The sequence below is a fragment of the Caretta caretta genome, chromosome 1 (genome assembly GCF_965140235.1).
Source record: "Caretta caretta isolate rCarCar2 chromosome 1, rCarCar1.hap1, whole genome shotgun sequence".
Lineage (NCBI taxonomy): Eukaryota > Metazoa > Chordata > Testudines > Cheloniidae > Caretta > Caretta caretta.
Window position 1 is genome coordinate 157,623,484 of NC_134206.1, and position 26,674 is coordinate 157,650,157.

At 42.9% G+C, this 26,674-nt stretch overlaps 1 protein-coding gene across 4 annotated transcripts in view; it reads right to left on the minus strand.

The window, feature by feature from the left end:
* The window catches only part of AGPAT3 (1-acylglycerol-3-phosphate O-acyltransferase 3), a 137,204-nt gene that overhangs the window by 16,291 nt on the left and 94,239 nt on the right, over positions 1–26,674 (minus strand). For 2 of the 4 annotated variants that reach the window (XM_048865144.2, XM_048865133.2), the window contains exons 2-4: positions 14,134–14,360; positions 5,004–5,173; positions 4,623–4,784 (exon numbers count right to left, since the gene is read on the minus strand). In XM_048865144.2, the coding sequence (XP_048721101.1) occupies positions 4,623–4,784; positions 5,004–5,173; positions 14,134–14,311 (510 nt within the window). In that variant the 5' untranslated portion in view covers positions 14,312–14,360. Of the gene's footprint in view, positions 1–4,622; positions 4,785–5,003; positions 5,174–10,350; positions 10,368–14,133; positions 14,361–26,674 lie in introns of those variants that run through there. The other 2 variants (XM_075132398.1, XM_075132396.1) reach the window with 2 other exon arrangements.

Consider the following 26,674-nt stretch of genomic DNA (forward strand, 5'->3'; position numbering starts at 1 on the left):
TCTAGGTGTTTGCAAATTGATTGCTTACTTATTTGCTCCATTATCTGTCCGGGAACTGAAGTTAAACTGACTGGTCTGTAATCCGCGTTGACCTTATTCCCCTTTTTATAGACTGGCACCATATTTGCCCCTTTCCAGTCCTCTGGAATCTCTCCCATCTTCCATGGCTTCCAAAGACAATTGCTAATGGCTCGGATATCTCCTCAGTCAGCTCCTTGAGTATTCTAGTATGCATTTCATCAGCCCCTGGTGACTTGAAGGCATATAACTCGTGTAACTAATTTTTAACTTTTTCTTTCCCTATTTCAGCCTCTAATCCTACCTCATTTTCACTGGCATTCACTATGTTAGACGTCCAACCGCTTCTAACTTTTTTTGGTGAAAATTGAAACAAAAAAGTCATTTAGCACTTCTGCCATTTCCACATTTTCTGTTATTATTCTGCCCCCCCCCCCCCCATTGAGTAACGGATGTACCCTGCCCTTGGTCTTCCTCTGGCTTCTAATGTATTTGTAGAATGTTTCCTTTGTGTCTCTAGCTAGTTTAATCTCGTTTTGTGCCTTGGCCTTTCTAATTTTGTCCCTACATACTTGTGTCATTGGTCTATATTCATCCTTTGTAATTTAACCTAGTTTCCACTTTTTTGAGTTTCAGATCATTGAAGACCTCCTGGTTAAGCCAGAGTGGGAGAGCCAGTGGCAGGTGCACTTGTGTAGAGAAGAGCAGATTTTGATACAGGTAATGTAAAAGTAAAGCTTTGAAAGTACTGATACCAAATTTAAGGTCATATGGGTCTAGAAAGTTAATACTACTACTGACTACAGTTGAAAGAGCATTACAGGAAAAAAATCCTGAAAAGTCAGAGCATGCAAGGGGCTGGTACGCAAGTGAGAAAAGCTATTCAAAGACATACATGCCCATTTGAAAGCAAATATATTATCTGGAAGTATCTAAGTATTTTCATTTGGGGAGGGGGGGGAGGAGAGGGGTGTGGAGGGATACTAGATGGACTCACCCTTACATCACCTGTTTGACCCCACTCTGGGCACCTATTGACAAAGGCTGAAACCCTCCACTACACGACTTAAAAAAAGCACAATACAGAGAAGACAGATCTGATTCTCCCAGGCTGCCACCCCACATCTTCCCCTCTTGGAAATGAAGCCAGGAGCAAAACTAATAGGAATAGACAACACTAGGTACCTATTCTGGGTGCCACAGGGGTGAACTCTGGATTCTTGGCCATTCTGAGTGGCTGGAACCTATTTCCCCACTTCTCTTGGCCTCATTTCAGCTGCGTGGCACTGCTGCATTCCTAACTTCTGTGTACACAAATCTCTGCATCATATAAAAGCCAAAAAGGGGACGTTGATTCTACATATAACAGCAGTAAATTATGTTTAGTTGCTGTAGTTCACCATGTGCTTGAAAAGTAAGTCCTGCTAAAAATGTGGAAACCAAGATAGTCTCTCAATTTTGCTATAGTCACTGTACATCTGTTATGTAACAGTGCTGTTGTGTCTCTATCTTTCTCTTTAGTATATATACATATTTCATACAAAAAAAGCTGCGTTACATAAATGTTAAGGTTGCAAAGTCAAGTACTCCAAAGTTAGGAAATGCCATAATGAATATTATTAATGCAACATTAATTTAACACCATTGTGGTTATGCATTATGAAAGTCTTTGTCAAACATCATGTGGGATATCTGTGGCAGTGCCAGGAATAGAAGAACCCAGGTGTCTTGGGTTTCAGTCCAGCACCTTAAACATAATAACTTCTCTTCTCGCAACTCTCTGCCTCCTTCACTGTCCTGTGCACTGAATGAGGCAGAAGTACTGTAGAACAAATACTATGTGATTTTGTAATTAAAGACTATCATAATGCAAACACACAAGGAGACCCAGTGAAGACTGCACAGACAACCTTAATTCTGGCATTTCCTAACTTTTGAGTGCTTGACTGTGCAACCTAAAAGTTATTTTAATGTAATTTTTATATATAATTTCCTATGTTTTTTTAAAAGAAACTGAACGCCCTCAGAAATTCCATCACTTGGAATCATACTGACCCTCTGAACCATCAGCATGGTTGGAACCTGGACCTTTAGCTGGGCAGCACAGACATCTATCACTTGAGCTAAAAGAATAAGTGGTAGCAGTAGGAGGCTATCTATCCTCTATGTGGGCCAGCCATTAGAAGGCGACATGAGACATACTTTGCCTGTGGCTTACTCAGTTATTTATAGACAGTGGAGAAATGTTGGGAAACAAGGATGCTGGTTTCCATTTCTGGCTGAGGGGAGGGGGACAGCAATTCTGATTTCTATTTCTTGCTCTGGAGGGAGTGTGGTCGAGTGGTTACAGAGAGCATAGCCAAGCACATAGGTCTGGCACATTCATTCTGAATGACAGAGTGGCTAAAAAGATGAGATGTGCCATATTAGAAACCTAATATCAATTCCAAAGTCTGCCAGAAGTGACTTTGTGCAGCTTCTCAGCAGTTGCTTTTATTTGTGAAGTTTCTCAATGATATTTGCCTCCCTCTTAAAGGGGATGAGGCCTTGCTCAATCATAAGGGCTCTGAAAGGCCCATAATCAACACTGGTTAGTAGAAGAGCTGAGATTAGAGCTCGATTTCCTCATAGCTCCCAAACAAGAGCCCCTTTTCCAAAGCCAAGGGGAGAGGTGGAGCTGCTACTGCTGTACCCCCGATCTGCAGCTCTGGCTCTCTGTCTGCCATTTAGGAGACTTAGTCGAGGTGGAAGTGTGCTCTCTCAAGACGGAATGTTCCAAGATTGTACTAGCAAGCCTCTAGCAGGCTTTACTGAGCATGTACAAATGTTGATTTTAAGAGGGTTTATAGTAACTCTGTCAAATCTGGGTGGATTTCATGGGGAATATAAGACACACACCTCATATCTCCCCTTCAGATTTCAAGTGACTGCTGCAAAATGGAGGCACTAGAGCTCTTGAAAGAGGAAGTTTCGTTTAATTTTGCGATTTTGTTAACAATGGCAAAAACTACCTCTGTTTCACTAGCCTCACTCGCAGAAGCAACACCCGTTTTCATTAGAACGTTCCAAAAATATTCAGTCTGAGGCAGAGACCAAGCATAGCCCAGATGGCTAAAGCATAGGAAATTGACAACAGGGGCTTATATATAATGCAAACTGGGAAGCCATCTTAACTGAAGACATCACTATTAGCTCCACCTATAAAAAATAATCTTCAGTAACAATTATGCTGGAGCTGGAGGGAACGCTGTTGTCCTGAACAACTTTTCCCTTCTCAGAAAATCTTTTCTGTTCAGCACTGTTTGTGAACTTTATCTGATCACACAGCCACTGGATTGCTAGTTTAATCACTTTGTAAAACATTTTGGAATATACTGGGTATGAGAGGTGCTATGTGGAGCCAAAATCTTTTCAGCACCTCTTATAGTGGTGCCTGGTACTATTGGAGTTAAGCTTTCGGCCCACAAAGGTATTTACAATACGGACCTTTTAGCGTTGCATTTGGAGACTGAAATGCATTGCACAGGTTCTCAAGCCTGATGGAACTTATCTTAAATAGGTTTCAGAGTAGCAGCTGTGTTAGTATCCGCAAAAAGATCTGTATCCGCAAAAAGAAAAGGATACTTGTGGCACCTTAGAGACTAACACATTTATTTGAGCATAAGCATTCGTGAGCTACAGCTCACTTCGTCGGATGCATTCCACTGAACGCATCCGACGAAGTGGGCTGTAGCTCACGAATGCTTATGCTCAAATAAATGTATTAGTCTCTAAGGTGCCATAAGTCCTCCTTTTCTTTTTAAATAGACTCAAATCAAGTTAAATTCTTGGTGGTGAGGAGTCATGGATACATTAGCTCAAAAATGTGAAACCATGAAAGTATCTTTCAGAATATTAAATTTTTTTCTGGTTTAATTATGATGTTGTATTATTGTAATATACCCCACAAAACTGAGCTTAATTAACTGATGGATGCATATATAAAGGAGATGTGGACTTCAAAGGCAATTGGAGACATCTGTATATTCTTGCAGGTTTCTCAAACACCTGTACAATTTCACAGAGCAAAGAGAATGCACTGATGCAAAAACTTTCCATTGTAATCTGCAACCTTTGTAAATCTCTCCTCCCACTGCCCCCCTGCAGATTATGGCAGGAAAAAAACATCCTATTTTTTAAAATAATATGTTTAGTTTAGCCTGGACAATTTAGCCTAGATTCACAAGTTCAGGAGTAAAACTTGAGTAACGTATTTTTTGGGTAAAAAGAGTTATGGAAAGTCCCTTTATCCTTTTAGCAGGGGGAAAAAAGTTGTAAGTTTTGAGACGTGTAAGTTTAGGTTTCTACTGCTAAATACTTTGAGAAATACTTATGCATGTTTACCAACAATTTTCAAAATGGCATGCCTAGCCAATAACAGATCAGAAGCCTGGCTAGTGTGCAATGAAGTCACTTGCAACAAGGCATATAGCTATACGCTTCACATGTAATCACAGGAAGAAGGCGGCGCTCTTAAGTATGAAGCTGACACACCACACAAATATAGTCTTCATAATTGCACTCTAAGCAGAGGAGACACTATATATAAAGGATCAGACACTTACCCACATATATTCAGGATAATCAGACAAACATTTTAATCCCTTAATAACTGTATCTCTGTCTTCTTCCCATTTCCTTTTGCAGAAAACGATCTCAAGGAAGTACCACGTCCAACCAATCAAGGGCACATACAACAGTTCTCTCTTAGCAAGAACTTTGGAACTCTGGAAGAAATGCCACCCAATGACATTTGATTATTTATATATGTCAGATCTAAGCAAAAGCACTAAGGCTGGGATTTTCAAAAGTGCTCAGCACTGGCCTAGCTCAGACCACACTGAAGTCAATGGGAGTTCTTTTGAAAATCCCACCACAAATGAAAAAACAAACCCAGGAGTTTAAAATTAAATCAAGATTAAGGAAAAGTTAACAGAATCACTCACGCCCAACACTCCAAAGCGTTCAGTCATGGTCCAACCACACAAGAAGTCAATTTCAAAGTTGTGATTCAAGATGATGATCACATGTTCTTTTCCAAATTTATCCACTGTGGCCTGGTCTGAGAATAAAGTGCACTCTGTGCCTGACCACCATTCCAGCAACATTACTAACTCTGAATAATATTGGGGGGAGGGGGAGAAAAAAAAGACACAGGTTAGGTGTAATGCTTAACCATAACACGTTTAATATCCTCTCTCCGTCCCAATCCCATTCCAAACTTTTCTAGACCACAATGTTTATCACCTTTTTAATCCATCCTGCTGAGGTTGCTGGTTTATATTATATTATAGATTAAATGAGTTATCAGACTGACATACACCAGATAACCTGCATTCATATTTATGCTACCACCCTGAAATGGGATTTAGGCCGCGGGATAAATACCTGATTGTTATTGTTGCTCAACGTAAATTCAAGATGTCACAAACACCAACCTCCCCACTCCGCCACCCTGGAACCTGAAAGCAGGGCCTTTCAGCAGTAGACCTTTCTACTAAAAGTGGATACATCTCCTCCCAGGTGGAACACAAATTATGCATAGACTCAACCTAATGTTTCCACTGAGTTCATATGAAATATGCTTGATTGAGGTAAACAAACCAATATCATGGGCTTTTAATGGATCAATGCCACAAGAATTTCTGCAGTATATTTTAATATTAAACACATGACTGTAATAATTCTCTATTGGGTTACCAACACAAAGCCAGAGACACATGGGGAAGAACGGAGAGAGTTCAGAGAAATTACTGGGTAAGAACAGAAGGAGAAATTGCTTCTCCTTTATTTAGTCTACAAAAGAAGGAAAGAAAGATCCTTTTCCTTCTCCCTTCTCTAACTCTTCTTCTACATTTGTGTTTCCTCTATCCTTCCCTCCATTTCATCTTTCTCTCTGATGTCACATTCATTACCCACCCCTTTTCAGCTTTCCTTCTCTTCTCCTGCATATTTAGAATTCCCACCATCAATAGAACATTCACTAATGTAGCTTTGCACTTCAGCTTTGTTTCATAAGGCACTGGCTGGATGAGTTGGGGCAGTGTCTCTCTATGTGAGGGCTTCTCCACCTGGTGGTAGCAAGGTCTCCAGCCTGCCCTTGCCATATAGCTAAATGGGCTGGGGTCCAATTTTGATCCAGACTAGACATGAGGCAGACTCAGAGGGGTCTGAGTATGGAAAAAAATTGAGAACCACTGCTCTACGTTAATCAAAGAGGGGTTAGCTTCTCCAGGACTGATTATCTAAATTGCTTTTCTTGTCATATCCACAAGCCTATTCACTTAGATCTCATTTATTCAGGGCCCCTTTATGGGCATGAAGAGACTAATGTAACTTGTACATCAAGTCTGACTCTTTCCCACTGTGATTTAAAGAAGGGAGGAAATGAGAATATCAACAGGGATGCATAATTTACAACTACAGGTTTCTCTCAAACCTGGCCAGCCCTATTTCCTAAGTGATGAAATGCATCAATTAAGTGCATGTTTGGTGGTTTCAGTGAGAGGTTTGTGAATAAACCTCTGGTATACTTTAAACTATTCCCATACTAACTTCAAAAGAAAAGGAGTACTTGTGGCACCTTAGAGACTAACAAATTTATTTGAGCATAAGCTTTCGTGAGCTACAGCATCCGATGAAGTGAGCTGTAGCTCACAAAAGCTTATGTTCAAATAAATTTGTTAGTCTCTAAGGTGCCACAAGTACTCCTTTTCTTTTTGTGAATACAGACTAACACGGCTGCTACTCTGAAACCTGTCATACAAACTTAGTGCTTCAACATATATTAATGCACAAATATGTAAACCTTAAATAGAATTATCTTGCTATCCTGTGGAAGAAATCTTAGCTACTGTTGAGATCAGTAAAACTCTTATTACATCATCTATATAAAGAATTAAACAGTCAAATATATATAAGAGATGGAGTAAAACCCTGTTGTGTTGTTATAAAATGTCTGAAGCAACTGTACAGGGGACTCAATATAAATTAACAACTAGACTACATTTCATCATAGCTGTCGTCCTCCTCAACCCCTTTTTAAAAAAAATCGTATCCACCCATTTAGGTCTTGTCCTATTCCACATTGCAAACATTTTGGGACACAGACTGTCTTTCCCGCATGTCTGCACAGCATGTAGCCTTGATCCTCATTTTGTGTCCTTAGGCATGATACAAATACCACCACCACCCTCACTGTAGCAGGTTTGCAGCCGGATCTAGTCCAGTATGTTTAAAATGCAAGAAGTGGGGGATGTCACTAAGTGGGCCCACCATTGATGGAGCTGTCCTTGGATTTAAGATATTTGGGGCTCAGGTTACTGGAGGATTATTCAATGACTTCAGTGTGTTATTCCACAGCACCTACTCTTAATCCTGTTGACTAGTCAATAACTTGCTCCTTTATGCAGCCAGAAATGAACCTTATTATGCTAGACACAGGACAAATTGCCTCTCTCTTTCTGGAGATTAATGTTATTACATTTCCTGTATCAAACTCTACTCTCTGCTCTTGAAAAATCTTCCTTAAAAAAAGGATGGAAGCTGTACCTGAGCTCTCCTCTCCAAAGAGAACAAAAATTCAACAGAGCCAGACATGGATCCACTGGTATGAGAACATTCCCACCAATTACTCTGAAATATTCTTGTGAGATTTTTCCTGGCGCTCATACTGAGATATGACGGTTGGGGAACAGGGGAGTTACTACGAGGAAGCACTGATATATGATGCATATACATCAAGGAGTGGGGCTTTTATTTCTTTTGGTGATTTTTTTAAAAAAAGGATTGGGCTCCAGATATTTAGTCTCAAACTTATCCTGTCAATGCTATGGCCTATTCTCTTAAATCTTGTTTTTTTGTTTACAGGATGGTTTGGACACTCGCTCTAACTGCCTGCGAGCCAACAAGATTTAACTTTAACAAAAAAAAAAAATGCTTATAATTTAGCCCAACCCCTCTCGGATTCTAGAGCTTCAGCTTGCCAGAAGAGGGGCTCCTGTTGCTTCCCGAGAGGAAAACCATCCAGAAACAAAGTAAGCCAAAGAGTGGCAGGATACATCTGTCTACTGCTCTAGAGCGAAGAGGACAGTAGTTTCAAGATACCAAGATTTTAAGATATTATTTTTACAACTGGACTAAACTAAGCATACTGCCCTATTAATAAGCATGAGTCATTTGAAGAGAACTAACACTGAAATACAGATTCTCTTCATAAATTAAATATGTTCTGAAGTGTTTTCTATTTCTAGGGAGCCTGAGAGATACTCCAGCACTGGTTTACCACAGGAAGGTGGTATTCACCAAAGCACCATACTGACGATTTTGGTTGAGATGTGTTAGAGCAAGAGATTCAAGCTTCCTGAAATTGAGTACATGTGTGAATGACCTTCCACTCCAAATAATCTTCCTGATAATGTATATCACAGCCACCAAAGCTAGCAAGTTCTAGTCAAAAAGTGATAACTAATGTTACACTGATGGCAAAAAACCAACCAACCAACCAACCAACCAACCCACAAACAACAAACCAAACAAAAAAATAAAAATTTAGACTGACACTCTTCTAAATTCACTGCATGGGGCAACAAACAAAGAGCTCAACACCTTGAGTTGAGGATGCAGTAGCCTTCGTTCTAAAGCACGGCTGTACTTTGAAAAGTGATTCTGTAAACATGGCATTGCGGTGTTACGTTTACTGTCACTCAATAACTCCACATCAAAGGTAAAAAAAAAAAAAGTTTCCCACCTAAATGGTGACTGTCACAGTTTCAGGGGACCTACATCTGTATCCTCCCACCACAGTCTACTTCAGAGTGCCCACTCAGGTTTCAGAACGCCTGCCATGACCTGTCTCTGGGTAGGGACCCCTGTCCCACTCCTTTCTGATCAGCAGTTTTAAGGCTGCACAGACCCCTGCCTTACACTGTATTATCCCCAGGATGCCAGTCTGCTAACAGCCTGTGGCTGGGCTCTGCTTTCACTCCGAGGGCTACGACAGGTGTGGTTTACCAGTAAACCATGTTTTTTCTAAGCACGGACATTTATTCTTACTGAAAAAGTTTTACAGAGAAAAATGTATAAAAAATAAACAGATTTAAACCCACACTAAACATATCAAGAAAAACACATCAGTCTTATGGGGCCAAAGTACTTCCAATCCTTCAGCAGGATCGGGCCCCTTGGACAAAAGTTAACATTGGTTTGCTGGTTCAGAAAGACGGCACTGTGTCACTTCAAACTCAGCCTCTGTATAGCAAGAGCTCTTTCTTTGAGTCTCTGGAAAACCCACTTTGAACCAGTGTATGCAAAATAGTCCTGGGGTGGTACCTCCCTAGAGTTCTTCAGTCTCAGTGACTCGCTTTGATCACTCCCCAACTGTTTTTAGTTCCTGGTGGAGCTGTGGTAACCCTCCTCCATGGAGAAGAACACATTCATACATAAACCCTTCATAAATTTAATACACAGGTACTGCACTGGGTTGCCATATCTGTCACAGTGACTCTGCAAATGCCAAGATCACAGTTTAAGCCCAGCTTGGGTCTTCTTGTTCTATCACCACCGCCAGTTATCCTGAATCACCTGAAGTGTATTATATCTGGGATACCATTGGTTCTACAATGACCCATGTCAGCCACATAAAATAACAGTTGCCATGGATAAGTATTACTATACTAAGCACACCTCATAAAACCAAGAAAAAAGTTACAGCGCACAAAGCTGGACTGAGTGGCTTTTATTGAACTTGCTTTTTTAAAAAGTTATCTTTGAGCTGAGAACTGGCACCAGCTTAAAAGAAATATTTATAAATAAGTGACCAAAACCAACCATGTAGAATGGAATGCAAACTATAGCTCCACTCCCGAAATATGTTAGTCAGTATTCCTTATTCATGTTATAAATGGCAACACTTGCCCTGCTAGGTTTATAAGGCTGTATCACTTTCTTCATTATAAACCACAATTAAAGTTCTGTCAGCTTTTCCATTACAGGCCATTTGCACAGTTAAGGCTGAGATTGTGTTTACATTATAAACCTTGACTTTCATAGTTTAATTTCTCACAGATTTTAAATGTATAGTAGGCTACAAACTAACACATAAAATGCTATAATTGGATTGCACCTAGGATCTTGCTCAACTGCTATGTTCCTTTTGGAGCATAAGTATATGGTATTTTCAATATAGGCAATAGATTGATATAGGCATTTTAAAAACTAATCTGTTTTTAGCTGGTATACAGTGGATAACTCTCCATGCTTAATATTCACTTCTTGTATAAATTAAAAACCTACATTTGCAAACCAAGCCTTGATGACACAGGAAGGCCATTCTGCCAGTGAAGTCAATACGATTACTCGAGTGAGTAAATGTTTGCAGGGCTGTGCTCTGATATATTAAAGGGACACAGTGAAATATAAAAAAATAAGTATTTTTTGAAATATCCTCCTATAAACTTGAAAACAACATTTTTCTCTGGCAGTTTTCTTCCCGCCCCCTACCATTTGATCTATATTTTAGATACTACAGCATGGATGATGAAACACGGGAGCCAGGGGGCCATGACCCCACCAATTTTTACCGTAAAGGCAAGTGATGGGGGAGGGGGTGGAGAGGCATGTGTGGGCGGCAGAGCCTGGGGGGCGGGGGGAAGAGGCGGTGTAGAGGCAGGGCCTCAGGGGAAGAGGCCGCGCGGGGGGGGGGCACCGGTGGCCCCCCTACTTTTAGGAAGCTTCCATCGCTCTTGCTACAGAGTACATCTGTTTATAACGTTTTGAGCCCATGATTTTTTAAACATTAACATCTAACATTAGAAGCCTAAATCCCTGTTGAGGCACCTACCTTAGTGATCTGATTTTCAAGAGTGCTGAGCACCCAGTAGCTCCCACTAAAGTAAACAGCCCTTTTTGAAAATCAGGCCACTGAGGTAGGTGCCTAAATACAGATTTAGGAGTCTAATGTTAGACACCCATACTGGAAATTGTGCCCCATATTAAATAGTGAACAAAGTCCCGGAAGAGAGCAGGAGTGCTGGAGTGAAGCCCAATGAAGTACAGGAGTTTTGGGGAAGGTTGTGAAGAAGGAGAGCAACCAGGGCCATCCTTAGGCATATACAGCATACATGGTTGTGTACGGCACCCAAAAATTTGGGGAACCATTCCCCTCGCTGGCGGAGGCTGGAATCCTCTCTTCTCCAGCCCCTCCCGCATGCTGGGCCGGCAGGCTTCTCCCCACCCCCAACCCCGCCCCCTCCCTCACTTGCTCCTCAGCTGGCTGGCCGAGGGCTCCAGCCTCCGGCTCTGCCGCCCCAGCCCTGGGGAGCCCAGGGCAGCATGGCCGGTCACTGGCGGTGCAGCCCACCGCTGCCCGGAGCAGAGTCCCTCCCTGGACCCTGCTTGCGCCACTCGGTCTGGGGCCGGGACAGGAGGAGTGAAACTTCCACGTGAGTCAGCGGGGGAAAGGGGGAAAGCCAAGCTGAGGAGGGAGGGAGGGGGAGACTTAAAGTGACAGTACACTCACTGTCTCTCACACTTCCCTAACACACACACACACACACACACACACACAGAGTCTCTTTCACACACAGACTCTCACACCCACATACACTCTGTCTCTCACGAGTCACAGTCCCCCAGTACAGATTGTCACATACACACACAGTCTCAAACACACAGACACACAGTTACACACACACACACTGGCTCTGTCTCTGTCTCTCTCACACACACACACGTATTATTGTTGTTATTACTGTCAGAATGCTCGTGGGGAGCCAGGAGTGGCTAGGGGCTGCAGGTGGCCCGTGGGCTCTGGCAAGATGCAGCCCCCATGTGACAGCGTGAAGCCTGCCTTGAGCTGCTGCCACAGCGTCTGCTGCGTACGAAGCTTGGTGTGTGTCAGCAATGGGGGGGATTCTGGGAGTCCACGGGCAGGGGTAGTGGCTATGCCCCCTTGACACACTGGGGTCAGTGGCACCGGCTGGGGACCGCCTACAATGGAGCATAGGGGCACCAGTTTAATAATACTATGTAGGGCCCCATAAATCCTAAGGATGGCCCTGAGAGCAACGTAGTACCATTCACAGGGCCACGCACAAGGGGCAGTGGAAGAAAAGGCAAAGAGTTGCTTGTGATAGGAGACAAGGCAGACAAAACATAGGGCACAAGAAGAGGAAGACTATGTCCTTTTAAAGTTGCATTAACAGAGATTTCTGCGTGGAATCTAGAAGATATTTAGAAGAGAAAGTGTACTCATTTCCCATCAGACAGGGCAGCAGGGGATCATTGACGGGCTTGACCTGCCAGTCCTTTAGGAGTGTCAATGAAGTTACACGTAGGTGTGGTGGTCATCTAACTTGATGCTCTTTTCCAATATGTTTCAGGATTTACTAGGGCTGTCAAGCAATTAAAAAAATTAATTGTGATTAATCGCACTGTTAAACAATAATAGAATACCAATTATTTACATAGTGTTGGATGTTTTCTACATTTTTAAATATATTGATTTTAATTACAACACAGAATACAAAACGTACAGTGCTCACTTTATATTTATTTTGATTACAAATATTTGCACTGTAAAAAACAAAAGAAATAGTATTTTTCAATTCCCCCATTACAAGTACTGTAGTGCAATCTCTTTATCGTGAAAGTTGAACTTACAAATGTAGCATTATGTACCAAAAAACCTGCATTCAAAAATAGAAAATGTGATAAACTTTAGAGCCTACAACTCCCCTCAGTCCTACTTCTTGTGCAGCCAACCGCTAAGACAAACAAATTTACATTTGTAGGAGATAATGCTGCCCATTTCTTATTTACAATGTCACCTGAAAGTGAGAACAGGCATTCGCATGGCACTGTCATAGCCAGCGTCACATGATATTTACGTGCCAGATGCGCTAAAGATTCATATGTCCCTTCATGCTTCAACCACCATTCCAGAGGACGTGTCTATGTTGATGACAGGTTCTGCTAGATAATGATTCGAAACAGTGCGGGCCAATGAATGCTCATTTTCATCATCTGAGTCAGATGCCACCAGCAGAAGGTTGATTTTCTTTTTTGGTGATTTGGGTTCTGTAGTTTCCGCATCGCAGTGCTGCTCTTTAAAGAAATCTGAAAGCATGCTCCACGCCTCGTCCTTCTCAGATTTTGGAAGGCACTTCAGATTCTTAAACCTTGGGTTGAGTGCTGTATTTATCCTTAGAAATCTCATATTGGTACCTTCCTTGCATTTTATCAGATCTGCAGTGAAAGTGTTCTTAAAATGAACAACATGTGCTGGGTCATCATCCAAGACTGCTATAACAAGAAATATATGGCAGAATGCGGATAAAACAGCAGGAGGCATACAATTCTCCCCAAGGAGTTCAGTAACAAATTTAATTAACGCATTTTTTTTTAAATGAACGTCATCAGCATGGAAGCACGTCCTCTGGAATGATGGCCAAAGCATGAAGAGGCATGCGAATGTTTAGCACATCTGGCACGTAAATACCTTGCAATGCCAGCTGCAAAAGTGCCACGCAAACGCCTGTTCTCACTTTCAGGTGACATTGTAAATAACAAGCAGGCAGCATTATCTCCAATGTAAATGTAAACAAACTTGTTTGTCTGAACAAGAAGTAGGACTGAGTGGACTTATAGGCTATAAAGTTTTACATTGTTTGGTTTTTGAGTGCAGTTATGTAATAAACAAAAAAACCCTACATTTGTAAATTAAACTTTCACGACAAAGAGATTGCACTACAGTATTTGTATGAGGTGAATTGAAAAATACAATTTCTTTTGTCATTTTTACAGTGCAAATATTTGTAATAAAAATAACAGAAAACGAGCACTGTACATTTTGTATTCTGTGTTGTAACTGAAGCCAATATATTTGAAAATGTAGAAAAACATCAAAAACATTTAATCAATTTCAATTGGGATTCTATTGTTTAACAGTGTGATTAATCATGATTAATTTTTTGAGTTAATGGAGTGAGTTAGCTGCGATTAATCAACAGCCTCAGGATTTACCAAAACTCTACTCAATAATTTTTTACGACCTCATCCCCATCATAGTATACTCACGGCTCCAGAGCGAATAGGCAAGGCGACAGTTTATTCGGCGATAAAACTGCTTGTTTATAGGCCAGAGGATTAGTGTGCATAGTTGGACGAAGTTAATGATCAACCCACTCACAACGAAGACAAACCCAATGAGGAGATGAACTATAAACTGGGTCTTCAAAAATGCAATTAAGCCCATGATAACCACTTAGTAGGCTTTGCAGGGTCCTTCACTCAGAATAACTGTCCTGAAAGAGAGAGAAAAGAAAATCTCATTGAGACTAAAGTTACCAACCTCTGGAAAAGAAATCTCGGAGAGTGTTATTTCTCTGTCTGACAGCAGGAAGAGGAAAACCACCAGCCTCCAGGCCTCTTTTATTCAGGTATTTTTGGCAGCGGGGCAATCGTTATTTAGCCAATGATGCAAACCACTTTAAGTAAGAATCTAGTTAACTAGAACTTTTAACCATCTGAGAAAAATTATTCTGGCTGCTGCTGCTGAATTTCACCTTTCTTCACACAAACTCCAAGTAACAAGGCTTTGTGATGGGACCAAAAAATAAAATAAAAAAATAAAAAATTCCCAATCTGAGAGCAGGCTGCACCACAGCACCTCCACAGCTGCTTGTTCCTGTCTGTGAACTGGAATAGTGGCTGTTGCCCCTCTGGGCCAAATGAGTGGAGTGCCTAACACCTGTGTAAGTGTGGATCCATTGATCCCTTCATGGCCTGTCCCCAAAGCTTCTTCTCCGCATTGACCTATTCAGAACAAGCACAAAAGGCCATCACTGCAGAAGCACAGAGAGGATGGCAGCCGTGCTATGCATCTGCTTTGTTTAGAGAGTAGCGCAGTGGCCCACTCACTGAGTGGGACCTTCCCGCTATGACAAATTTCACTTTAGAAAAAACAGTGTTGCACGAAGAAAGGCCGTATGGTCTAGCGGACTAAGAAAGGACATGGCAATCAAGTATAGCAGAACCTCACAGTTACGAACACCTCAGGAAAGGAGGTTGTTCGTAACTCTGAAATGTTCATAACTCTGAACAAAATGTTATCGTGGTTCTTTCAAAAGTTTACAACTGAACATTGACTTAATACAGCTTTGAAACTTTACTATGCAGAAGAAAAATGCTGCTTTCCCTTTATTTTTTAGTAGTTTACGTTTAACACTGTATTGTACTGTATTTCCTTTTTTTTTTTTTTTTTTTTGGTCTTTGCTGCTGCCTGGTTGCATACTTCCAGTTCCAAATGAGGTGTGTGGTTGTCTGGTCAGTTTGTAACTCTGGTGTTCGTAATTCTGAGGTTCTACTGTATTCCCAAATTCTAATTCCAGCTCTTAGGCAAGTCAGTTATCTTCTCCATTTCACGGCTTTGTGACCCAAGAAGCCCTTAATGCCAACTAGCAAGGGGTTACAGGAACTGGTACAGTATGTACATTTTGGTTCACCAAAAAACATTATGTGAAGTCTAAAAGGAAAGCCGGTGTCACCCTGGTCCTTAATATTGTTGTGAGCTGTACATATAGATACTATGTAAGGAGTTATGTATGTGTACTGAAAATATGTTTTAAAGTGTGTATTAAGGTATTAATCACCTGCAAATGTGAAAAACAAGTTTTCCTCCAGACAGGAGGTAATAAATAGGTATTTCTCTGTCAGGATATTAATTAAGCTCTGTAACCTAACAAAACAGATGCACACTTACATACAACGTGACCAGGAAAGGAGCACACAGGAAAAAGAAGCCACGGGGGCTACCCTGGTTGTGTGCAAAGAAAATGAACATGGGAGTTATTCCTAGAAGGCAAAGATGACACCCCAGTCTTTGCCTGATTCTGCCAACATTTACGTATAGGAATAATTTTACATCCCATTGAATTCAATGGGTAAAGTCACATGAGTATGAATGTTTGGCTGATTTGGACCTATGTCAGTGCCTGGAAATGGGGGGCAGACAGATCGGAGGGGGACTAAGAGGAGGTACAGAAACTTGGTGAGGGGCAGGCAGCTGGCTCCAGTTGGGAAGTTGGGTCCCAGGGGTTCCTACCTGATCCTGGGAGCATTTCAGCCCAATCCTGGGCCCTGCAGCAGCCACTCCAGCCCCTCCGGGTCCTGTTCCCTGCTCCCTAGCCCTTGCGGTGGCTTGCTCCAGCCTCTCTGGGTCCTACTTGTCTCCTGCTTCCCCCCCCAGGCATATGCAAGTTTATGCAGGGGCAGAGCCCCCACAATATTTCCATTGTGAGGGCGCTAGCTCCCCTGACCTAAGTGGTTAATGGTGATGAAATGCTTTGAAGATACAAAGTGCTAAGCATATATATATTTTAAAACTGTAGTTCCCTATGATTAAAAAAAATAAAGTACACGCCAACAGCCAAGAACTGATGAAACACTTCCATTTTTCACTCATTTAATTCATGCTGCTATTTATAACTCCCCAGCATTTGTACTAAAGAGGCTGGTTTCTTGACTAACACAAACTATTGCAACTCCTACTTGTCAGGTACTTCCTTCACATCCCTAGAATATGTCTCATTGCCTTCTGTACTATAAATGACTTGAGGGGGTTTTAATTTTCCAAACATAAGTACATTTGGAAACGTAACAGAGGAAAGGGAGAAACATGTCAAACTGATCAATGCTATCTATCTTAGATTTTTACATATAAATCAAAGTAAGTTGAATAAAGATTGTTTTAGGAAGACCCACTCTACTTGCCCCTCAATTTTTCCTATAAGAAAAAAGGTGAATTCTAAAACAAAATGTATTTGTAAAGGTTTCCATTTCTGGCAGGCATACAGTTCTGTTTCTTAGCAATAATTCTAACAATCTGATGAAGGGACAACATAATTATAAAAACAAACAAACCCTGTTTCCAGGATACAATTGTCTGACAGCCTGAGTGCTGCAATATACTTCACGTGTACAGTATCATCACCTTATTTCCTGAGCTGTGACACTGAGCAGCTGATTCCCTACACAGCAATGGATTCAGGTCTTTTCATTAGAACATTCTTCAAGTTAGTATACAAATTACTGTCAATGATAAGCAAGCCCTTTCCCACTTCCAAGATTAAAGATAAAATCATTCCTTTATCTGTTGTCTTTCCAAGTGCAGTACAGACAGAACAACAACAAAAATCTGTTTTTTTTCCTCCACATAATCACTCATAGAATTTCAATTTGCATTTCATATAAGCATACAGAGTTAGCTTAGCTGATGATCATGTACGTCATCACAGTTATTAGTATGGTAATTATTACCTTGCACTATGCAACACGGCTCCCTCCCTTTGGGTGCGCCGTTTAAGATCAGAAACAAACCACTACTAGAAAATGGAAATGCCAAGTAATAACCCTGAAGGTTTTCAACTGATAAAATGGCTGAGTCATGTTTTTACGCTTCCTCTGCTTTGCACCAAATCTAGGATGTTCTAGCATTTGTCAATCACATCAGTACATTGCAATACTATAGACACAAAAAGGCAAATCTTGCTCCATCAGGGGCGGCTGCTGGAAGCCCTCCCTCAGGGGGAATTTGTGTGCTTCCTCTATATGTGGAAAGCCTGATTTAGGGAGTCTGTACTACGGGCATGCACAGAGCCCAGCTCTGCTGGGGTTCACTGTGCCCCAGTGCACTTCAGGACTGCAAATACAGTGAATGCTATTACAGCTCTGAGAACAGAGTGAGGTTACTCACCCTGTGCAGTAACTGGAGTTCTTCGAGATTTGTCCCCCTATGGATGCTCCCCTTCAGGTGCATGTGTGCTCCATGTGCCTTCTATTGGAGAATTTCATTAGCAGTATCCGTTTGGCCCATGCATGCGCTGTTGATATGCTTGTGCCCTGCACCAAGGCTATATCAGGCTGTGCGAGTGAACTGCCCTCAGTACCTTGTCCACCACTGAGTCTCAGAAGGAAACTCCAAAGCAGAGGGAAGGAGGGCAGGTAATGAATCACCCATAGGGACACACATCTGAAAGAACTACAGTTACTGCACAGGGGGAGTAACCTCTCGTTCTTCTTTGGGTAGTGTCCCTATGGGCGTTCCACTTCCGGTGACTCCCAAACAGTATCCCCATAAGCAGGATGGGGAGCTTTGGAGTAGAGGTCATTTCAAAGGAAAGAGCTGCACTGCCAACTGCTGCATCACATCTGGAGGCATTCACTAAGGCATAGTGTCGGGAGAAGGGATGTACAGAAGACCATGTAGCAGTTCTGCAGAACTCAGAAATTGGGTCTTTTTAAGTAGAGCCACAGACGTAGATTGTGACCTCATTGAATGAGCTGACACGGCAGCTGCGGGAAGGGTGTGGGGGGTTGTTGGCAGCACTGTAACAAAGTATAATACACCCAGAAATCTATTCTGAGAGCTGTTGGCTAGGAATGGCAGAACCTTTGATCTGTCTGCAAACGAAACCAACAGTCTAGGGGATTTACGAAATAGTTTAGTTATATCTAGAATGCCCTCCTGGCATCTGGAGTATTGAGAACAGTCTCCCTGATGGAATTGTGCAGTTTCAGAAAGAAAACTGGTAGGTAAATGACCCGATTTACATAAAACTCTGAAGACACTTTAGGAAGAAACCTGGGATTCTAGGGAAACCTTAATCCTGGTAAAATATTGTGAAAGTAGAGCCTGCCGTTAATGCCCCAATCTCTCCAACTCTGGAGGTAATAGCCACTCGGAAGGCTGTTTTCATAGACAAATTCAATAAGGAGGAGGTCTCCATTGGTTCAAAAGGAGAGTTCATATGACTTTTAAGAACCACATTCACAGACGGCTGGGGAGGGACTTTCATTTGTGGGAAGAAATTCTCAGACCTTTCAAGAATCTTGTGGTTGCAAGGTGAGCAGACAGGGAGAGCCCCTCAATAATGGTATGAAAAGCTGTTAGGACAGCTAGATGAACCTTCAGGGAATTCAGTGACAATCCTGGTTTTTTTTAGTTGCAACAGGTATTCCAGAATGAGCAGAAGCGAGGCAGATTCAGGGACAGCATTCTGGAATTCACCCCAGTGATTAAATCTTCTCCACTTTTGAAAGTAAGTATTTCTGGTAGAATCTTTCCTACTATTTAAACAACAAGGAGTCCGGTATATAAGCTGTATAAAGCTTATACAGGGTAAACTCATAAATTGTTCGCCCTCTATAACACTGATAGAGAGATATGCACAGCTGTTTGGCCCCCCTCCCCCCAAGTATTAATAATTACTCTGGGTTAATTAATAAGTAAAACGTGATTTTATTAAATCCAAAAAGTAGGATTTAAGTGGTTCCAAGTAATAACAGACAGAACAAAGTAAATTACCAAACAAAATAAAATAAAACACGCATGTCTAAGCCTAATACAGTAGGAAACTAAATGCAGGTAAATCGCACCCTCAGAGATGTTCCAATAAGCTTCTTTAACAGACTGGCCTCCTTCTAGTTTGGGTCTAGCAATCACTTACACCCCTGTACTTACTGGCCTTTGTTCCAGTTTCTTTCAGGCATCTTTTGGGGTGGAGAGGCTATCTCTTGAGCCAGCTGAAGACAAAATGGAGGGATTTCCAGGGGCTTATATAGTTTCTCTCTTGTGGGTGGAAACCCCTCTCACCCCTTGTGTAGAATCACAGCTACAAGCTGAAGTCACATGGGCAAGTCAGTCCTCTACAGTCCGATGGCTCCTACTATTTAGCAATATGTGTTGTACCTTTGCAGAAGAGGATGACTGTAGCCCAGCCAGAGGTGAAAGTAAGCCGGTGCGCCGTACTGGGCTGGATTGGCTTCCCCAGGTGCAATTTAAAGGGCCTGCGGCTCCCAGCAGCAGCTGGAGCCCCCGGTCCTTTAAATTGCTGCCAGAGCCCTGCTGCTGGAGCATTGGGGAAGCGGCGGTGGGGCTGGGACGGCGATTTAAAGGGCCTGGGGTGGTAGCGGCGGCCAAGCTCTGGACCCTTTAAATCATCCCCGGAGACCCGCCGCCGCTTCCCCAGGGCTCCGACAGGTTCCAGGGACGATTTAAAGGGCCCAGAGCTCCAGCCGCCGCTACCACCCAGGGCTCTTTAAACCGCTGCCAGAGCCCCCACCTGCTGCTGTTACCCTGGCAGGGGGGAAGGGAGGGGAAGGAGGCACTTGCCAGTACAGGTTGGGCCAGGGCTGGCTCTGACCCTCAGCTCTGCCCCTTCCGCTCAAGGCCCCGCTCCTTCCGGGGGCCAGAGCCAGCCCCAGCCCAGCCCAGCCCTGTACCGGTAAGTCCCTAGACTTACTTTCACTCCTGAGCCCAGCAAACCATTGAGGAGCCAAGCCTTGAGGCAGCAAATGCTCAGATTGGGAAGCAGCCTTCCACTGGCGGCCTGGGAGAGAAGTTGGGGAATGACTGGAAGATTTGCCAGTGGATAAAGAGCTGGGTGGAGCAGGTAAGGAAACCATGCATGTCTTTACCACGTTGAGGCAATTAGAATGACTGATCTTGACCTGTCTGATTTTGTTCACCACTGAGAATCAGAGATGTTGGGTGAAAAAGCATAAAACAGCTTCCCCATCCAGGGAAGAAGGAAGACGTCCTCCAAGGAATTGCAGTCTAAACCCACCCTTGAACAAAACAGATGACTTTTTTTTTTTCACCGCAGTGGCAAAGAAGTCCACATTTGGAAACCTCCAAATCTGAAAAATGCCGACCAGGACCTGGGGATCCAACTCCCATTCATAGTCTTGGGAAAAACACCTTTTGAGAATGTTGGCTGTGACATTTTGTCTGCCCGGAAGATACAATGCTGAAATTCCAATGTGATATTTTATGCACCAGTTCCATAACCATAACGCTTTGGTGCAGTGGGAAAGGGATCTCACTCCTCTCTGCCAGTTGATATAGAACACGCAGGCCATGTTGTATATCATGACCTTGATATACCTGTGCCTGATAAGAGGCAAAAAATTACGGCATGCATTTCTGACGGTGCTGGGCTCCAACAGGTTGGTGTGAAGGGTGGTTTCCTGGGGTGACAATCTGTCCTGCACCGTTAAGTGTCAAGGTGCACCCCTCATTCTAACAGAGATGTGTCTGCAGTCACGGTTACCATTGGCGTCAGTTGGAGGAAGGGAACCCTTACCCCCTACATTGTGATAGACCTTCCACCAGTGTAGGGAATGCTTCACCAGCTGGGGAATTGACACTTGCTTGTCTAGACTATATCTGTTTGGCAAGTAAACTGATCTGAGCCACCCTGGAAGCAGCAAAGGCATAACCTTGCATGCTCTGTCATGGAGGTACAAGCCGCCACGTGACCGAGAAGTTGAGTACAGTTTCTCACTGAAGTCTGGGGGCTCCCTTGACTGGTTCTGCTAAGGTTTGGTAATATCATAGAATATCAGGGTTGGAAGGGACCTCGGGAGATCATCTAGTCCAACCCCCTGCTCAAAGCAGGACCGATCCCCAATTAAATCATCCCAGCCAGGGCTTTGTCAAGCTATTGTGCTCTCTGAAGGCAGGTTTAACTCAAAGTGCTCTACATCTGCAAGTGTAGACATGCTCATCATGAGTCTGTCCATGGAAAGGAAGGCCCTGGATGCTAAGGAATACAGGGATTCCCCTGTAAATCACAAGTTCTGAACAGGAGTCAGTGTGGATTTTTCCACATTCAACTGAAGACCAAAGTCCAAGAACAGAGAAAGTGCTGTCCTTGTGGCAGAAAATACCTCTTGGTATGACCAACCCTTGAGTAGCAATTGGCAAGGCGGATGAGAAGGAACTGAGGGCAGTTTGCTCGTGCAGCCTGATATAGCCTTGGTGCAGGCAGGAGGATATCAATGGCACATGCGCGGGCCAAACGGGCACTGCTAAGGAAAATCTCTGATCAAAGCAGAGTGGGGCACAGGCATACCTTAAGTGGAGCACCCATAGGGGCACTACTTGAATAAGAACAGTAGCTAAAAAGTGGCTTTGCTTCCACCCTGCACCTTTTGGGGATAGAGAAGATTCAGGGATAGGGTAATAGGGTTACAATGTTTTGTAAAGTATAATTATTTTACTTTTATTTAATCTTAAAAAGACGGGAATCCAAAAGAATCCAATTTTCTCTCCCACCTGATTAATACTGATTTCAATACTGGGCTCAGAATCTTCCAAAGTATCTCTACTTTATTTGGCTTTAAAGTCATACAATATTTTTCCCAGTTACACAGAGTTTACTTTTCTGCATTCCTGTCTCTGTAGGCCAGCCAGATAAGACAGTGAAAGACTAATTGAGAAATGTTACTTTGTCAGCCAGGGGTGCTTTGTGAATTCCCTACCGATCAATTTACATTGGGAAGTGAACAGGGATTACTATTTACCATAATTAGGAACAGTGTATTAATAGTCATTGAGTACAGTAGATACTGAGAAAACAGTTTCCTTAGAGCAATTTGCAGCAATTCTCAACAGTCTCCACCTTATAATATGAATAAAAGAAAATACATACAGCAGCCCACTAACAACAATCTCTTCTTTCCCTTTATCTCCAACCATATCTGCAATCCCACAACACAGACCCACCATGAATATCCCATTTCCCCCCAGGCTGCAGGACTGAGAACAGCTCCAGTAGCTATGACATTTGTCCTCTCCCCACTCCCATGACCTTGCAAACTGCCTACCTTTTACAGAGATACTGCAGTAGAGCACTAATGCACAGGGCACCTAAAGGGTAACGTAGAACAAACAGCTTCCCTCCAACACCAAGTTGCAAGCGTAATTCAAATACACAAATAACTTATGGGGCTTATGCGGCCAATTATCTCCCAAAGTCAGACATCACGTCTCTGATCCCCTCCCATTAAAGAGAGATGCTGACTTTTGGTACTATCTGAGCTTTTAAACTCAGAAGGCAGATTCAGCAGGATGCTGGACACCTTTGTGTCTACTGCTGTTACCTCTAATTTTAATACAGCATCCATCTAGGACAACTGGATGGGTCAAAATGTGTAAACTACACCTGTAATTTCTAAATCTGAATGAAGTGCGGTTTGAAATGAAACACCATTTCCTGTGGAGATAGAATATATATATATATATATATATATATATATGTATTACCATAAAAACAATTGGAGATTTGTTTAATAAGAAAGATGCAAGACAGGCAAGGTACATTACAGTGCTCTCTGTAAAAATACAAGTGAACTATGGAAAAAGGAGGAAAGAGTACAGAGTACACACTGCCCAACGGATCTGGTGCAGAGAGGGGTTGGTTTTTTTTTGCTTTCCTTCGGGAAAAGATTTGAGTATTGACCACTTGGCATGGTTACAGGGAGAGCTAAGGCCTTTGATCCCTTTCCATTACCTCACAAGTGCACCCTCAGGTGACAGGCTTTGCTTTCTTCATCTCTTACAAGGTGGAACCCAGCAGTTCAACCACTTGAGAACTGGGTCTCTGTGTTACAGCCTCCATTTCCCAAATGCACTAACATGACAGACCCAACTGCATTTAACCCATGCAAGAAACTTTCTTCCAGGAGCTTGTGACCAACAGATGATTAATGTGACTTAAAACAGCTTTGCCAAAACAAACGTATCCACCCAACAGTACACAGCAATGAGAGAAAAGGGTTAAAAACAACAAAAAGCCTGGCTCTTACCTAAAGCTTTTAATTTTTCTCAAAGCTTGGGCAAGCCTACCTGCCCCAGACCCATCCCGCAGGGACTGCGGGTCAGTCTGTTGCCTCTCCATGAACAGACTGAGGTCTGAGCCTCCCTCCCTTGCTAGAGGACAAGTTTTTAATTGTTTAGTGTTCTCTTGATCTTAGACCCTCAGCCGTGGCAAACCAGCTATGTAACTTTGCCTGGCGCCTGAAAATAGCATCTTCCCATTTAATAATCCAGCCACTATTTTCTTACTCCCCTCAAGTTTATCTGAAAAGCATCTTACCTCTGACCATTGTTTTGTCACCTGCTTGTTCTTCCTAACAGCACCTTTTGATTCAACTCCATGTAGCCATAAAATCATGCAGGTAAACTGAAGTACCCATAATAGTCATAAAAGATATAGATATTTCCTTCATCCTACGCTGCAGTGCAATTGGCAGGATAAGAATATATGAACAGTCATATTAGCTCAAACCAATGGTCCATCTAGCCTAGTATCCTGTTTCTTACAGTGGGCAGTGCCAGATGCTTCAGAAGGAATGAACAGATCAGGGCAATTTTGAGTGATCCATCCCTTGTTGTCCAGTCCCAAATTCTGGAATTAGTTTTAGGGGCATTCAGAGCATGGGATTGTGTCCCTGACCATCTTGGCTAATAGTCACTGATGGACCTATTCTCCATGAACTTATCTAATTCTTTTTTGAATCCAGTTACACTTTTGGTCTTCACAATATCCCATGGCAATGAGTTCTGAGGATTGACTGCTTGGATCAGTGGTCCAATACAGTGAGGCAAATCTTAAACTCACAATCCACAATGTTGCAATTTCCCCACTCTTCCTACCATGCATACAATTTAACGAAGCAGTGACATCACTAGCTGTGGCTATCTTGACAGGAATACTTTTGCAACACACAATTATTATTCAAGAGGAGTGATTATTTTCAATTGTATTCTATTTTTTTTCTTTAAGATCACATTTACATTATTGGACCTCGCAGCCACTCAGAACAAGAATGCTGAGACTAGTCTAACAGTTCATACTCTTAACTTGCCAGTGGCAGTAGAGAATCCCATTGGGAGTGATCCTGCAGTAAAATGTCAGTATTAAACAAGGAGGCGCACACACCATTTTGCAGCATAACTGTAAAGCCACTTCCCCAGGGCTTTTCTGCACGAACAAAGAGCTTCAGAGGCCTGAGTGCATCTGCCCAGCTCTTCTAGTTCCACTTGGTATCAACCGCTTCTTTTGTTTTTGCTCATGAGTTCTCTTGGATCCCATTTAGAGTGACTATATGAGAAACAGGTTTTTCAAATAACTGAGTTTCTTCCAGTTTACACAGAAACCAATCCCTAAGTTGAGGGCAGGTACAGATTCATCATTAGTGCATAAAGAAATAAGTCTCTTCATGTACAGTATTACTAAGTCAAATCATTTCTTGGTTGAGTGAAACAGACAGGGTAAATCCTTAAAACTATGTACTAGCAGTATTAAGCTGCTAGAACCAGGTATTGTTCTTTCCATTATCCTGTCCATTATTCGCAGTAACTCCTTCTGTAACAGTTGTACATGCAAGTATAACCAGAGAATATACCTTATCTTTCAATTGTCTGCTTCAGAAGTCCTACAACTGTTGCCTTTAGAAAGGCTCCAATTAGACAAGTTAGGCTGAATCCAGTGTATTCAGTGAGGGATTTTGAGTGTGTGAAGGATTTTGAGTGTAATTATTTAATTTTTATTTACAGTATTCCAATTTTTAAAAGGTGCCTTTCACACAGTAAAACAAAAACTTGCAGGTAACCCCAAAATGTCCAACAAAATGGCACTCTCAACAACCCTCCCTTTAAATTCCCCATCCAAACACAGACATCAACCACCACCAAACACCTCCTGTAGTTTGGATTCCTTGGCTGGGCTATGAGGTGTTTGCAGAAGTTGAGTTCATTTTGTAATTAATATTTATATTTAAAGACCTCTTCCATTGGTTCTTACGTTATCTCAATAACAAGTGAATATATCCACTACCAGACTTTATTTCAAGAGGCTCAAAAAAAAAAAATCACAATATATAGCCCAGGTGAGGACTGTTTAGAGCAGTGTTTTTCAAAGTTCGGGTCACCTTGCTCAGCACCCAGGGACCCTAGCGGCTCTAGTCAGCACCGCCAACCAGGACATTAAAAGGCCCGTCGGCAGTGCTGCCTAGCTAAGGTAGGCCAGCGCCTACCTGCTTCAACACCATGCTGCGTCCTGGAAGCAGCCAGCTTCTAGGCAAGGGGGCCACGGGGCTTCACACACTGCCCCTGCCCTGAGCACCGGGTCCGCACCCCCATTGGCTAGTTCCTGGCCAATGGGACCGGGGGGGCGGGGGAGGGGCGGTGCCTGCAGGCCAGAGCTGCGCAGAGCTGCTTGTGTACCTCTGCCTAGGAGCAGGACCTGCTGCTGGCCGCTTCAGGCGCAGCGCAGTCCGCGGTGCCAGGACATGTGGAAAGCCTACCTTTGCACCCTGGCTGTACCACTGACCAGGAGCTTCCGGAGGTACGTCCTCACCCCGATCCTGTGCCCCAGCCCTGAGCCGTCCCCAAACCCGGAACCCCTTCCTGCACCCCAAACCCCTCAGCCTGGCCCCATCCCAGAGCCTTCACCCCCACCCCAGAGCCTGACCCCCGCCTGCACCCCAACCCTCTGCCCCAGCCCTGAGCCCCCTCCCACACCCCAAACCCCTCATCCCCAGCTCCACTGGGTTGTGGGCATCAACAATTTTCTTCAACTAGGTCCCCAGAAAAAACGTTTGAAAACCACTGGTTTAGAGAATGGTGATGGCTGAGAAGATAGTAAGTGCAAATACAATAACATACGGTGTTTGAAAATATTGCCATGGAAGATGTTCAAGTATATTGAGTCTTTCTTGAACTTATGTACACAACAAAATGGAAACAGAATACAAAGACTTCAAGTCTCCT